This window comes from Sminthopsis crassicaudata, chromosome 1 (assembly GCF_048593235.1).
Source record: "Sminthopsis crassicaudata isolate SCR6 chromosome 1, ASM4859323v1, whole genome shotgun sequence".
NCBI lineage: Eukaryota > Metazoa > Chordata > Mammalia > Dasyuromorphia > Dasyuridae > Sminthopsis > Sminthopsis crassicaudata.
The window spans coordinates 71,136,958-71,152,093 of record NC_133617.1 but is presented as its reverse complement, the minus strand read 5'-3'; the positions used below and the strand labels follow the sequence as shown (position 1 = coordinate 71,152,093).

Here is a 15,136-nt window from a genome sequence, read left to right as displayed (position 1 = left end):
TCTTTGCTACCACAAAAAAAAAGCTGCTACAAACATTTTTTCACATGAGGGTCCTTTTCCCTCCTTTATGATTTCCTTAAAATACAGATCCAGTAATGGCACTGATGGGTTAAAGGGTATGTAATTTTATAGCCCTTTGGATATAGTTCCAGATTGCTCTCCAGAATCGTTGGATCATTTCACAATTCCAACAGTAATAGATTAGGATCCCAGTTTTCCCAATTCCCTCCAACATTTATCATTATCTTTTCCTGTCATCTAAGCCAATCTGATATGTGTGAAATGATACTTCGGGGTTGTTTTAATTTGCATTTCTCTGATTAACAGGGATTTAAAGCATTTTTTTCATATGACTATAGATGACTTTAATTTCACCATCTGAAAATTGTTGACCTGTTATTTTTCTTTCTCCTATTCTTTGTGACTCTCCCTAACCATTAATTCACCACCCTCTACTTTCTTCTCCTTTTCCCCTTTCCCTTTTCTTTCCTTCTAATTTTTTCCTTCTACTCTTTATCCCTCCTCACTTCTTTAATTTTCCCTTGTCTTTTCCTTTTCTTTTCTCTACCCCTAGTCTTCTCTTCATCATCACCAATCTCATCCTTTCATTTCCTCCCTTGTCTAAGCTCCCCCTTTCATCTTTCTTTTGGATTTCTCCCCTTCCATTGTTCTTAACCCTCCTCTCTTTTCCTTTTTACTTTCTTTTAATATGCTCTTCTTCCTCTAGTCTCTTGTTCTTTCCCCCTAGCCTCTTTCATTAACTTGCTCCTATCTCTTCCCTTCTTATTTTCTCTCATCCACCCTTACCAAATCTTCTTCTCCCAAGTCTTCTCCCTTTCCCTAGACTCCCCTCCATTTTTCTTCCCTTCAATTATTCTCCTCAATTCTTCATCACCATCTCCCTGGGCTTCTTCCTTCTTTCTGTGTCACTTTTCCTTGCCTTGCCTCGCATCCTCTCCCCACCATGTCCTATTTCGGTCTCAGAGTTTGGGTCAGGGACGCTGAGACAGTCTTGTCTCCTGAAGAGTGAAGGTATGCTTCCTGGAGATAGTCATGGAGACCTCTGGGAAAAGTGCTAGGGAGGGCGTGTGTGTGTGTGTGTGTGTGTGTGTGTGTGTGTGTGTGTGTGTGTGTGTGTGTAAAAGGAGCAGGTGTCTCCCAGCTGCTTCTGAAGTTTATGTGGGTTGCTTTCCAGGGCCGATGGACGCCGCTGGTCTCTGGCCTCCCTTCCTTCCTCTGGCTATGGCACCAATACGCCCAGTTCCACAGTCTCTGTAAGTGAGGAAAGTAAAGGCTGGAGGCAGGATACTCCATCATCGATCCCCACCAGCTTTCTTAAGTTGCTTCTCCCTTCTTTCCCCACATTCTCTGCCCCTTCCCCAGTCTCACTGTGGATCTATCTCAATAGGGTCCACCATAAAACCATCCTCTCCGGTTTTAAGCGTTTCTGCTTTAAAAAAAATTAGCTCTAGCACTTCCCTCGAGGTCTGTTTCTAAGTCTCCAGCCTCTCTGTGTCCTTGGAAGTCCCTGATTTTGGCCTATAGCACTGGGTGTCCAGAGGGTGGGGCAGGGGACTCATGACTCTGACTACTGCCCCTCTCTCTACTTTGTTTTTCCATCGGCTGCCCAGTCGTCCTGCTCCTCTCAAGAGCGGCTTCACCAGCTCCCTTATCAGCCTACGGTGGATGAGCTGCACTTCCTGTCCAAGCACTTTGGCAGCACAGAGAGCATCCCGGATGAGGATGGGGGCCGTCGCTCACCCGCTGCTCGGCCCCGCTCCCGAAGCCTCAGGTCAGGCCGGGTCTCCCAGGACTCCCCTCCTGGGCGGGGTCAGGACCTGGGCTAGGGGTGAGCTGGGATTCTGTGACAAGGAAGTCCACGGGGCCCCAGAAGGGGACACTGAGGGAGGAGACGGATGGGCCGGAGAGGGGACAGTCCTATTGAGAGGAAGGCTGAATAAAATGACCTTTTCCTGCAGCCCTGGGCGCTCCCCTTCCTCTTATGACAATGAGATCGTGATGATGAACCATGTGTACAAGGAGAGATTTCCCAAGGTGAGCCCAGGCCCCCAGAGCTGGGCGAGTAGCCTTGCTCCACTGTCTCCTTACCAATGAACTTGATCTTGCCTGTTAGCTTCAAGCACCCCCTTGTGGTAATTTTCTGCCACTGCAGGCCTTGTCACCAGAATGGCCCCAGATCCCAGGAAGAGACCCCCCCCCCCCCACTCCCATCCTTACCCCTGACAGGGGCCCCAATGCCCTTGTCAAGAACCTTCCTCCAGACTCCATCCATCAGTCTCCAGCCTTCATTTGTCATGAGAACATTTGGTGTGGTGGGGAGACAACTGAATCAGAGGACTCCAGAGAAGTCTTAATTCTGGCTCAACCACTTGCGCTGTGTGTGACCTTGGGCAGCGACCTCCCTTTCCCTCTGTACCCTCCAGTATCCTCCTCTGGGAAGCATGAGTGCGGTCCACGTCCCGCGCCCCTCTGTTCCGCAGTCCTTGAGCATCCCTTCCTTGGGTCAGCTCAGTCCTTTCAGGGAAGCCCTCCCCCTGGACCCCAAACACCAGTGTTCAAAGCAGTCTCTTGCCCTGCAGGCTACGGCACAGATGGAAGAGAAGCTACGAGACTTTACCCGATCGTTTGAGCCTGAGAGCGTGCTACCGCTGGCCGATGGCGTCCTCAGCTTCATCCATCACCAGATCATAGAGCTTGCTCGAGACTGCCTGGCCAAGTCCCATGATGGCCTTATCACCACTGTCTACTTCTACGAGCTGCAGGAGAACTTGGAAAAGCTGCTACAGGATGTAAGAGCAGGCGTGAGGTTGGGGGAAAGCAGCACACCCCAAAATCTGGGGCCTAAGCCCATTCCCCCTGACTTCTCTGTCTCCCTGCTATTCACTGACTTTTCCTCCCACTGGATTAGGTCAGCTCTAGATATTCTTATGTCCTTGTGTCCCTCATGAGGGTCCCCTGTGCTGACTCCCATCCTCTCCTACTAGGTCTTTCTGTCTAAATTTTTCAGCCCTCCTTCTCCCTCTTGTCTCAGGCTTATGAACGTTCTGAAAGCCTGGAAGTTGCCTTTGTCACTCAGCTAGTGAAGAAACTGCTTATTATCATCTCTCGCCCAGCTCGGCTGTTGGAGTGTCTGGTGAGAGAGGAGTCTTCAAGGGGGTGGGACCTTGGAGAATTTATGGGCAGAGGCCTGGGGTGAAGTCCTAATGAATGGAGTGGGTCCAAGGAAGGAGGCAGTGGAGCTGCTCAGAGGGGAGGGGGCCTCTTCATTCTGATGAAATGACAAGTCTGGGGCTGGCCTTTGGGTCAGGAGCCTGAAACCGGAGGCTTCTGTAGGAGATCACCCCTGTGGCCTTGCTCTTGATTAGTCTCTTGAGAAGTGAAGGACCCAGCTTGGTGCTGCCTCTCTTAGTGCCCAGATTTCCCTTTGCTCTCAGGAATTTAACCCAGAGGAGTTTTACCACTTACTGGAGGCAGCTGAAGACCACGCCAAAGAAGGGCACCTGGTGAAGACAGACATTCCTCGCTACATCATCAGCCAGCTGGGTCTCACCCGAGACCCCTTTCCAGGTGTTAGGTCTAGTCAGGGTGTGCTGGCTCTAGGGGCCCACCTTGTCTACCTTCTTAGAGTGGGGGTCAGAAACATGGGGTTGGGACATCCCAGGGCTTCAAATGGGTTCCTCAGGGAGGTCAGACTCTTCTCCATCCCAGTCCATCCCAGCATATGCAAAGAGCAGGTTTCAGGGAGAGTGATCTAGGAGCCTGGACCTCCTTCCCAATGCTTGGCCCTTCCCCAGATGTAGTTCACCTTGAGGACCAAGACAGTGGAGGCTCCAACACCCCTGAGCAGGATGACTTTGCAGAGGTGAGCAGGGGTGACATCCTTGGATGGAGCAGGGCCTGAGGGGAGCCTAAAACTGTTCTCTTTGCTTTGACACCATTTTCTCTCTGATCCTTTCCTTCTTTCCAGGGGCGTGGTGCCACCCCCAAGACCAAGAAACCCCCTGGTGAGAATGACTTTGAGACCATCAAACTCATCAGCAATGGTGCTTATGGGTAAGAACCAGGGGCTGGGGCCACACAGGTGGTGGGAAGAGAGGAAGAAGCCAAAGGAGAGGAGGGTACAAGGGATGCTAATTGTCTGTGCCTTGCAGGGCTGTGTACTTGGTGAGGCACCGAGAGACACGCCAGCGCTTTGCCATGAAAAAGATCAACAAGCAGAACCTGATCCTTCGCAACCAGATCCAGCAGGCTTTTGTGGAGCGTGACATCCTCACCTTTGCCGAGAATCCCTTTGTCGTCAGCATGTTCTGCTCCTTTGAGACCAAACGCCACCTTTGCATGGTCATGGAATATGTGGAAGGTAGGTGCTGGGTGATCACTGGCCACCAGACCAGGAAAGAGCATTTATTTCAAATATTAAGTACTATTTGTGTGCAAGGATCTGTGCCTAATGCTGGGGGTACAAAGATGAAATTGCATTGACATTACCCCTAAGGAGTTCAGGAGCTAGCCCAGTGCACAAGGGAGATAAGCTAAACTGACTTTAGAAGTGATATCGAAATCTGAAGAAAAGGCTCAAGGAAAATTTGAGGAGAGCTCACTGTCATCCAAAGTATCAGGGAAGGAAGGCTTCCTAGAAGAGGCGGACCCTGAGCTGGAATTTAAAGAATGACACAGTCAAGATGAAAAGAGGGTGGGATACTATCCCAGGTTTGGAGAATTACCCTGCAAGAACACCCAAGGGCTAATGACGGCATTTAGAGAGCAGCTAGAAATCAGGTTTGATTATTGGGAAGTAATCATAAAAAAGACTAGATAAAGCCAAGTAGAAGAAGGCCTTAGATGTCTGGCTAAGAAGTACGTATTTTATCTTCTAGGATGTAGGGAGCCCATTTTTTGAGCAGAAAACATCAGCTTTGTGAAGGATGGAGTAGAGCTGGAAGAGCATTAGACACAGGTTATTACAACAGTCCAGGTTGTTGTTGTTTGATTGTTCATTTGTGTCTTGATTTTTTGTGACCCCATTGAGGTTTTCTTGGTAGAGGTGCTGGAGTGGTTTGTTATGTCATTCTCCAGCTCATTTTGCAGATGAGGAAACTGAGGCAAACAGAGTGAATGCCTTGTCCAGGGTCACACAGCTAGTAAGCAATAGGCTTTGAACTCAGGTCTTCCTGATTCCAGGTCCAGCACTCTATCCACTGCACCACCTAGCTGCCCTTAATAGTCCAGGCAAGGGGTGATTAAAGATCATGAGAAGCTGAGAGAAAAGCAAGATAAGTGCAGAAATAGTAAGAGAGATGATGATGAGGTCTCTTTAGCTGGTCCAGACAAACCACCTTCTGGGAAACTGAAAGAACTGGCAGATGTTCTTGCCGGGCTACTGTCAGTGATTGTGGAGATGGAGAAGGATGGAGAAAGATGGAGAAAAGATGGAGGAAGATGGAGAAAGATGATGGAGAAAAGAAAGGCACCACGGAATTGGAGAAGGGCAAATAGCCCAATTAAAACAACAACAACACTGAAGTCTACAAACTCTAGGTCAGTGAGCTTTCCTTCAATTTCAGGCAAGTTTCTAGAAAGTATCATTGAAGGCTTGGTTAACAAAATCCGGAAAAGTCAGTAGTGATCACAGTGGGCAGCATCACTTCAATAAGAAGTTACCATGTCAAACTACTAACCTTGTTTCCTTTTTTGGATGTTATCTAGATTTTAACATTAAGCATTTGATAAGTCTTTCATGATATTCTCATGGAAAAGATGGACAGTTTTGGAGTAGACAGTGAATAATTAGGTAAATTCAGGTGTGGTTAAATGGCCACAGCCAAAGTGTCATTATTATTTTTATGTCAGCTTGGAAGGAGGTCTCCAGAAGAGTATCTTAGAGCTCTGTGACAGGTTCTACACAAGAATCTGGAAAAATCAAGGCAAAAGTGAAATATTTCTTGTCCTGATAGAGTTACATTCCATTCTATCTATTGAATAATTGTATCGTGGACTTAGAGAACAGATCAGGTAGCAGTAACTTATACCACTTTATGAGTCTATGAAATGTATGGATGACATGATGTGGAGAGATATGTGACATAGTGGATGAAAGGAGGCAAAAGGAGCATGTCAGGCTTGGCCTTTGGGCCATATGTAAGAGGTGAAATTTAATTGAGATAAATAGCAAATCTGGTAGATGGGTTCAAGAAATCAATTTCAAAAAAAATTTTATGGGCAGAGATGGTTAGATAGTAGCCATGGGGAAAAAAGAACTGGAGGTTTTAGTGGTCTATAAGTTCAATATGAATCAACTGGGTGATCTGGCAGCCAAGAAAGTTAAGGCAATCTCAGGCTGCCTTAAGAGGAGAGCTTGTGTTCAGGGAAAGAGCAGTGATGGTGTATAGCTAGTGTTGGTTCTGATCAGACTACCCCCAGAGCATTGTATTTAGATCTGTGACATTTTGGGATGGAAAAGCTGGGCAATATCCAGAAGAGAGCAGACAGAATGAAGACGACCCTGAAGTTCCTGATATTTGAGGATTAGTTGAAGCAACTGAGAATTTTTATCCTGGAGAAGAGATGTGTGTGTGTGTGTGTGTGTGTGTGTGTGTGTGTGTGTGTGTGTGTGTGCTTGTATTTGGTTGTCTTCCAGTATTTGAAGGATTCTTGGGAAAGAAAAATTTGTATTCCTCTTGGCCCCAGAGGACAGGAGCAGCAAAGGAACCAATTTACACTGAATGTCTTGGAGCTGTCCAGCACTGGGACGAGCTGCTGCTGGAATAAGACATTTCATTTTATAGCTTTGTAAGCAAAGACTGGGTGACCACTTTTTTGAGTATATTGTAGGGGGTGTTTTGATTCGGGCCCAGATTGAACTAAGTAGCTGCCAAGTGTCCTCAGCACTCTTGAGATTATCCTTCCATGATTGAGAAAACACCAACAGGTTTAGGTGTTAAGAGGTCATTGGTTAAAGAGAGAGGGGGAGATTCAGAGGAGACAGTGAGACAAGGAAGGAGAGAGAGATGGAAAGAAGGAGGAAAAGAGGAAGGAAGAGAGACGGAGGAAGTAAGGGAGGCAGAGAGAGGAAGAGGGAAGGAGAGACAGATGTTGACTATTGATCAGTTGAGGAGTAGTCAGATCAGATTGCAGGGGTCTGCACAGAAATTATGTGGAGGAGAAATAGGAATTGCAAAGTACTCTTTCTAGGAATTTGTCAATGATGAGGATAAGGACAGAAGATGCTAATTAGCACAAGTGACTGTCACACAGGAAGGGTTTTGATTTTTTTTGTTTTTTGGTTTTGTTTTAAGAATAGAAGAATATGGACATGTAGCAGGTAGGAGAGAGAAATGGAATTTGGATGAGAGTACACTCCTGAGGGATATGAAAGCACAAGTGTAAAGAGTCCCTTTGGAAAGAAGGGCTACCTCACCTATAAAGATTAGAGCAAAAGAGAAAAGATGAGGATGAAGGGGCCTAGATGGGAGATCTGCTGAGGAAAGAGGAGGGAGAGTCCTGTTTTGAAGCAGGGCCCTGCTGAAGGGAGCCACCCATGTCAGACGTGGCCCTGGTCATCTCGGGGTCACAGGCCAGTGCCATGTGCAGGAATGGGATCATTTGGAAGCGAGAGGCACAGAGACTCTGGGATTCAGAACAAAGGAGGCAGCTATTGAGCAAGCTGTGGGGGTTGTGAGGAAGGGGTTTGGCGCTGCCCTCCTTGCCCTGGACAAATAGGGCCCCCCCTTACAGGAGGTGATTGTGCCACACTGCTGAAGAACATCGGGGCCTTGCCTGTGGAGATGGCGAGGATGTACTTTGCAGAGACAGTGCTGGCGCTGGAGTACTTGCACAACTATGGCATCGTGCACCGAGACCTCAAGCCTGACAAGTAGGGAACCCACTCCTGTCCCCCACAACTCCCTCTGTTCCCCCCACTGTCCCAGGCCCCACCTCCACAGACTTCCTGGGGCTGGCTCTATAGGTCCCTCACACCCCTGGACTTCACCTACCCCTCAACTCCTTTTGCCATCCCCCAGCACTGATCCCCCTCTCTTTCCACCTCTTATATCCCTGCCCAATTATTTTCTACTCCAACTTCCCAAATATCCTTATTATCCCTTTCACCTGTCACTTTATCTTCCCTTATTCATATCCTGCTCACTGCTGCCCAGCTCCAATCATGGACAGCCCCCAGCTTCCCATCCCTGCCAGTCCCTAATCCTCATTAGCTTGTCAGAGTATGATGGGAAGAGGTGTGTGCCCATGGGCTTGGGCAGGGGGTGGGCGCTGAGAGGGCCTGTGGGAGGCTTTTGTCTCCTTACAATGCCTCTCCAGAGAGGGACTTACTGAAGCTATGCCAGGCAGGGGTGGGATGGGGCTTGGTATCTCTGAGGTGCCCCCATGCCCCTAGCCTCCTCATCACCTCCATGGGCCACATCAAGCTGACGGACTTCGGCCTCTCCAAGATGGGCCTGATGAGCCTCACCACCAACCTGTATGAGGGTCACATCGAGAAGGATGCCCGAGAGTTCTTGGATAAGCAGGTGGGAGGAGGTGGCAGCAGGGCTTTGCATGAAGAGGGTCTGACGTGGGGTTGTGGCTGGGGCCCAGCAGGCACAGAGCTAGGGGACTGATGGTCTTTACACAGGTATGTGGGACACCTGAGTATATCGCACCCGAGGTGATCCTGCGCCAGGGCTACGGGAAACCTGTGGACTGGTGGGCCATGGGCATCATCCTCTATGAGTTCCTGGTGGGCTGTGTGCCCTTCTTTGGAGACACCCCTGAAGAGTTGTTTGGGCAGGTCATCAGTGGTGCGTGTGCCTGTTGTTCTACCACTGGCCACCGGCCACCTTTCCTTGGTCCAACGGGCAGTCCCTCATGCTCACATTCATCTAACAAACCTTGAGTGCCTCATGGGCAAGACATGGTACTAGGTGGGGGTGTGTGTGTATGTGAAGAGAAAACAAGGGGGTCCTGCGTTGATGGGGGATGATGGTGTGGGCGGTGGGGGCTGCAGCATGTGCACAGATTAGGGTAACCCCAGGTCACGTCTGGAGGGTGAGCAGGGAGCAGTGGAGGAGCCAGGCTGGAGGGGCTCCTGCACTCGACTCAAGCTTGCCCCGTTTTGACACAATGGGATGTGGTAGAATTTCACTGGCCTTGGCCACTGCCCATGGGCCCCCTTCTCCTGGCACTCTTGGCATGCATGCTTCATCCCTCCCTCCCTTTTCTTGCAGATGACATTCTGTGGCCTGAGGGGGAGGAGGCCTTGCCTGCTGATGCCCAGCTCCTCATATCCTCCCTCTTGCAGACCAACCCTTTGGTGCGCCTGGGTGCAGGTAAGGAGGGCTACCTGGCATCGGGTGTCCCCCTTAAGGCCTGGACAGCCCTTAGGCCCCCTGCCTAGGGCCAATTGTCCCCCCCACCCCAGGTGGTGCATTTGAGGTGAAGGAGCACAGCTTCTTCCGGGAGCTGGACTGGACAGGCCTTTTGCGGCAGAAAGCCGAGTTCATCCCCAATCTGGAGTCAGAGGATGACACCAGCTACTTTGACAGTGAGTTCCCAGCCCAAGCCACTCTCCTGAGGGGTCCCTCTGGGGCCGGGGGGAGGGACAGAGGAGGGGGTTGTCAGAGGCCCCAAGGGCATGGGGCAGGGGCAGCCGCTCCTGCCTCCCAACACGCCCCCGATGCTCATGGTGGCCCCCAGCCCGCTCCGACAGGTATCATCACGTCAACTCCTATGACGAAGATGACACCACGGAGGATGAGCCTGTGGAAATCCGTCAGTTCTCCTCCTGTTCTCCCCGATTCAGCAAAGTAAGCTCCCCTCTTCCTGAGGCAGAAGGCTGGGAAGGGACCCCCATGGTACCTGGAGCAGGGGGAGCTCCTGGAGGGTTACATCGGGGGCTGCAAGGGCAGAAGCCCAGGATTCCCTCCTGAGGGCCAGCTCACCCCCCCCCCAGGTATACAGCAGCATGGAACAGCTGTCCCAACATGAGCCTAAGCCTCCCACAAGTGGCAAGAGGGAAGCCAGCAGCAAGAGCCAAGAGGAGAAGGCAGCCTGCAAGCGGGAGGGGCTGGGCGGCCTCACTCTGCGTGACAAGAGTTGGAGGGGGGGGTCTCCTGAGATGTGAGCTGGGGCATGAGCTTGGGCTGGGAGCTGGGGAGGGGGCTGGACCGTGGCCTACAAGATGGGGGCGGGATACAGAGCCAGGAGAGCCAGAGGCGGCGGGGCAGGGACAGCAGGCAGGGGAATCCTCCGGCTGCTGTTCTTGTTGGGGCCGCTTGAGACTGGGAGGTCTCTGACCAAGGACAAATGTTGCTTCTGACTCCCCTGGCCCTTCCTGCTCTAGCAAACGTCTGTCAGCCTCCGAGTCCTCCTTCCTGGAGGGGGAGGCCAGTCCCCCACTGGGTGCTCGTCGCCGCTTCTCGGCCCTCCTGGAGCCCAGCCGTTTTAGCGCTCCCCAGGAGGATGAGGATGAAGGGAGGGTACGGAGGCCTCCCCGGCCCAGCTCTGACCCCCCCGGTAGTCTAGACAGCAGAGCCCCCAAGGAAGGCACTGCAGGGGACAGCACCCCAAGCACCGGAGACTCGGAGACTGGTGAGTCTGCCCCTTGTCTCTTTCCCTGCTTCCCACAGCCCAGGCAGTGACTGGTAAAGGGATCCTGAATAATCATTCAATTTGTCGACTCAGTTTCCTTGGCTATAAAATGGGTATAAGAGCCTGTCTCTGCCAGGAGACATGTGAAGATCAAAGGAGATCATACTTGTAAAGTGCTTTGCACAGGACCTGACACCCAGGAGGGGCTTCAAGAATATTCCTTCTCTCCTCAAACAGAAGGGCTCTGCTCTTTCCTAGCTGGATGACTTTGAACAAATCCCTCATTCTGGCTCTGTCCCTCTTTTGCTCAGATGATTCTTGAGGTTCCTTTTGGATCTAAATGCTGTGATCCTAAGGGTCCTGGAGACATTCTCTCCTTTTGCCTTTGGATTCAGGTTCATCACATGATTGCCAATTCCTTGAGAAGGGTGCAGGGGGTTGGATTTTCTCTAAAGATAGTGCCAGTTGGGTTCTAGAGTTTTTTTCTTCCCCTCTCTCTCCATTCCCCCCTCTCCATCCTATCCCTGGTTGTTGGAAGTGTACTTGGCGGCCTTAAGGCACTGTAGCCATTATTTCCAACCAGGTGAATTGATCCCACCCCCCAAAGAAGGAGACCCATCAGCCCCCAAAGCCACAAATGATCTGGTCCTTCGAAGAGCAAGGCATCAACAGCAGATATCTGGTGAGCCCTCAGAGAAGCGGCCCTCACGCACTGGGGGCAAGGTCATCAAGTCAGCCTCAGCTACTGCTCTGTCCGTCATGATCCCCACAGGTAATTGCAGGGGCTGGATGCTAGGGTGGGTAGCTCCTGGCCTTGGAGGCACAAGGACAGAAGCATGGCAGGACAAACTGCCCTCACGATGTTGATCACTGGCTGACCACCCACAATTCCCATGTCCACAGTAGATCAGCATGGCAGCTCTCCCCTGGCCAGTCCTATGTCCCCTCGATCACTCTCTTCCAACCCATCATCGAGGGACTCGTCTCCTAGCCGTGACTACTCCCCTGCGGTGAGCGCTCTCCGTTCCCCCATCACCATCCAGCGCTCGGGCAAGAAGTATGGTTTCACCCTCAGGGCTATCCGTGTCTACATGGGTGACTCAGATGTGTATAGTGTCCACCACATTGTGTGGGTGAGTGTCCGGTCTCCTAGGGCAGGGAGCTAGGGGGTTGTGGTCACTCGGGGAGGAGATGATAGTTCCCAGAATGCCCCTTTCCTTGTAGCTCATCCAGCCCACCTTGCAGCTACTGCTAATTTGGTATAGGGAGAAAGGGCAAAATGTGAGAGAAAGGATTAGAATTAGGCTGTACCACCTACTTGGGCCAGTCACTATTGCCCTGAATATTGTTTTCTCATCAGTAAAATGAGATTCATACTTCCTGTGCCCCAGGCTTCTTATGGCTTTTATCATAAGGTCATAGGTGGCATAGGAGGGACTTGAGGAATCATGGATCCAATCCCTCATTTTGCAAATGAGGAAGCTGCCTAATGGCTTGCTTAGGGTCACCCAAATGGTAAATAGATGCATGGCTAGCTAGGACTGACCTGGAGCTCAGATTATAAAATGTTCATTGTACTACACCAGGAAAATGCTCGTTGCACCTCAGAGGGCTCAGAAATAAAAGTTGTTGTGTCTGCTACTGTGGGACTCAGGCTGTGGCTTCTGGCTGCCTCCCAACAGGGACAGCCAGTAGGTCACCTGTCCCACTGAGGGAGAAAGGAGGAGGTTCCTATAACATTTGTTGTCCCCTGCCCCTGACAGCATGTGGAAGAAGGAGGACCTGCCCAGGAGGCTGGACTCTGTGCAGGAGACCTCATCACCCATGTCAATGGGGAGCCTGTGCATGGGATGGTGCACCCAGAGGTGGTGGAGCTGATTCTCAAGGTCAGGAACTGGGAAGGAGGAAAGAAGGGTATTGAGGGGCTGGGCAACCCCATGTAGACAAAGAGATAAGGGTTGGGCTGGTGGGGTCCCAAGGAAAAGTGCCCTACAGAAGGAGGAGTGCACTGAATAAGGGAGGAGACTCCGAAGGACGGTCCCTGGAGCAGAACAGGTTCCAGAGGACCTCCAGTTGTGGCCTTTTTGCCCTGACATCTGTAGAGTGGGAACAAAGTGGCCGTGACCACCACGCCTTTTGAGAACACGTCCATCCGCATTGGGCCTGCCCGGCGCAGCAGCTATAAGGCCAAGATGGCCAGGAGGAACAAGAGGCCAGCAGCTAAGGAGGGTCAAGAGAGGTAGGGACTCCCCAGACTTCCTGGGGAGTTGGAGCAGCTCAGGAGGGGGGAAGAGCCTGGGACAGATGGTGCTCTGACTTTTGTCGTCTCTGTGAGACCCTGCAGAAGCCTCAGCTTCCCTTCCCATAAAACGAGCACGGATGCTCTTTTTTGCTGTGGGTGTGGGAGTAGGGGGAGCTCCGGGCCACAAGACCAGGCCTGGCCTTTCACCACCCTTCTTTCCGGCCCTTAGCAGGAAGCGCAGCTCTCTGTTCCGCAAGATCACCAAGCAGTCCAACCTCCTTCACACAAGCCGCTCCCTCTCATCTCTTAATCGATCCCTCTCCTCCAGTGACAGTCTCCCTGGGTCCCCGACCCACGGCCTGCCTGCCCGCTCCCCCACACACAGTTACCGCTCCACGCCGGATTCGGCCTACCTAGGTACGCTTCCCGGTGACTGGGGAGGCCTAGAGATGGGGGCATCCAGAATCCTGTGCTCTGACTCAACCAGCCTCCTCTCCACAATTTCTTTCCCCTCCTACAGGTGCCTCTTCTCAAAGCAGCTCCCCAGCATCCAGCACCCCCAACTCCCCAGCCTCTTCCTCTCACCACATCCGGCCTAGCACCCTTCACGGCCTGTCCCCAAAGCTGCACCGGCAGTACCGCTCAGCCCGTTGCAAGTCTGCTGGCAACATCCCCCTGTCCCCGCTGGCACACACGCCCTCCCCCACGCAGTCTTCTCCCCCCCCGCTGCCCGGCCACACGGTGGGCAGCTCCCACACCACCCAAAGCTTCCCTGCCAAGTTACACTCATCCCCACCTGTGGTGCGCCCACGCCCTAAGAGTGCTGAGCCCCCCCGGTCCCCACTTCTGAAAAGGGTCCAATCTGCTGAGAAGCTGGGCTGCCCACTGGGTACTGACAAAAAGGGGGCCCTGCGTAAACACAGTCTGGAGGTGGGGCACCCTGACTTCCGCAAGGACTTCCATGGAGAGCTGGCATTGCACAGCCTTGCTGAGGCTGAGGGCGAGACAGGCCCCGCCTCTACTGCTGCTGACGGGCCTGGGGCCCAGCGCCCCCCACCTATGAGGCGACTGGGCCGCCAAGAGTCACCCCTGAGTCTGGGTGGGGGAGACCCTCTTCTTGCCGGTCCACGGGGGGGTGATGGCCCCAAGGAAGAGAAGTCAGCTGCTGGTCCCGGGCCTCCCGGTCCAGGCAAAATCCCAGAAGCTGAAGGATCCTCCCGCAAAGAAAGGGAAGTGGGCAGCAGTCGGGGGGAGCCCCCATGGTCAGGGGGCTGCGTCCCTCCTGGCTGCCCACCCCGGGCACCACCCCCAGGCAGGACTCTGGACCGAGAAGGGGCAGGCACGAGGCACCAGGGGGTGCAGACAGAGGATTCAGGCGGGGCGGCCCGGGCCTTGGCCAAGGCAGCCCTGAGCCCAGTGCAAGAGTATGAGGTGGGCAGACGCAGCAGTGCCAGTGAGGCGGCCACATCCCCCCGGGGAGGCCCAGGCAATGACCTGCCCCCCGTACCCATTGTTGTGGAGCCCAAGTCTGAGGTCAGTAGGCCTCCCCCTGAGGCCCCTGGGGGGAGGGTGGCCAAGGAGCGTTGGGTCCTAGAGGTGGTGGAAGAAAGATCCACGCTGAGCTTGCCCCGAACTAAACCCACGTCTCCCAAACTCTCTCCGGAGCCCACGAGCTCTGCCCCTGTACCACCCCCACCTTCTGCTAGGAATGGGCCTGGCTCTGAGCCGGGTCATCCACAGGTCCCCACCGCCCTCCCTATCCCAGTTCTCCCCGGCCCAAAGAGTGAATCGGGGCTGCCTGTGCCTGGCCCAGGCCTGGCCAAGAAGGGATCAGCGAACTGAGGGTGGGCCCAGACACTGCCCCACCTCCGGACCTGTGTAAATAGGACTGGAGGGCAGCACCAGACTGTACAGTGGGTTGTATACATATGTACACATATAAATAAAGTGCGTGTTACGCATCCTGGGCTCCAGGCTCTCTAGACCTGCCACAGGTGGCAGTGGTGATAATCTGAGCTAGTGGGTTTTAACTGGAAGGTGGCGAGGGAAGGAAGTGCTCGCATAACAACCCAGCCAGATACCACACAGCAGCTGGTACCCCAGAAGGGCACTGGGGCAGAGACGCCTTCATTCACGGGAGACAAAATTCAGTCAGAACTGTAACACAGTCAGCCAGAGACCCTGACCCAGCCAGGAAAGCTGCCTGGCAGAGAGAGGTATCTCGGAGTTCTGCTGTAACTTAGAGCTATATATAGAAAAAGCTTCAAAGGGTGGGGGTGCCCCAGA

The 15,136-nt window shown here is 52.7% G+C and overlaps 1 protein-coding gene across 7 annotated transcripts in view; it reads left to right on the top strand.

Moving 5' to 3' along the window:
• MAST1 (microtubule associated serine/threonine kinase 1) overlaps positions 1 to 14,811 on the top strand; it is a 33,962-nt gene extending 19,151 nt beyond the window's left edge. For 3 of the 7 annotated variants that reach the window (XM_074311028.1, XM_074310995.1, XM_074311038.1), the window contains 23 exons: positions 1,196 to 1,274; positions 1,632 to 1,792; positions 1,980 to 2,055; positions 2,601 to 2,810; positions 3,053 to 3,154; positions 3,456 to 3,588; positions 3,816 to 3,883; positions 3,989 to 4,074; positions 4,173 to 4,381; positions 7,756 to 7,894; positions 8,417 to 8,549; positions 8,654 to 8,819; positions 9,246 to 9,347; positions 9,440 to 9,562; positions 9,715 to 9,824; positions 9,971 to 10,137; positions 10,361 to 10,608; positions 11,192 to 11,380; positions 11,512 to 11,741; positions 12,372 to 12,494; positions 12,711 to 12,847; positions 13,080 to 13,267; positions 13,371 to 14,811. In XM_074311028.1, coding sequence (XP_074167129.1) covers positions 1,196 to 1,274; positions 1,632 to 1,792; positions 1,980 to 2,055; positions 2,601 to 2,810; positions 3,053 to 3,154; positions 3,456 to 3,588; positions 3,816 to 3,883; positions 3,989 to 4,074; positions 4,173 to 4,381; positions 7,756 to 7,894; positions 8,417 to 8,549; positions 8,654 to 8,819; positions 9,246 to 9,347; positions 9,440 to 9,562; positions 9,715 to 9,824; positions 9,971 to 10,137; positions 10,361 to 10,608; positions 11,192 to 11,380; positions 11,512 to 11,741; positions 12,372 to 12,494; positions 12,711 to 12,847; positions 13,080 to 13,267; positions 13,371 to 14,692 — 4,501 coding nt within the window. In that variant the 3' untranslated portion in view covers positions 14,693 to 14,811. The remainder of the gene's footprint in view (positions 1 to 1,195; positions 1,275 to 1,631; positions 1,793 to 1,979; positions 2,056 to 2,600; positions 2,811 to 3,052; positions 3,155 to 3,455; positions 3,589 to 3,815; positions 3,884 to 3,988; positions 4,075 to 4,172; positions 4,382 to 7,755; positions 7,895 to 8,416; positions 8,550 to 8,653; positions 8,820 to 9,245; positions 9,348 to 9,439; positions 9,563 to 9,714; positions 9,825 to 9,970; positions 10,138 to 10,360; positions 10,609 to 11,191; positions 11,381 to 11,511; positions 11,742 to 12,371; positions 12,495 to 12,710; positions 12,848 to 13,079; positions 13,268 to 13,370) is intronic. The other 4 variants (XM_074311048.1, XM_074311004.1, XM_074311020.1 and 1 more) reach the window with 3 other exon arrangements.
• Positions 14,812 to 15,136: the final 325 nt, after the last annotated feature.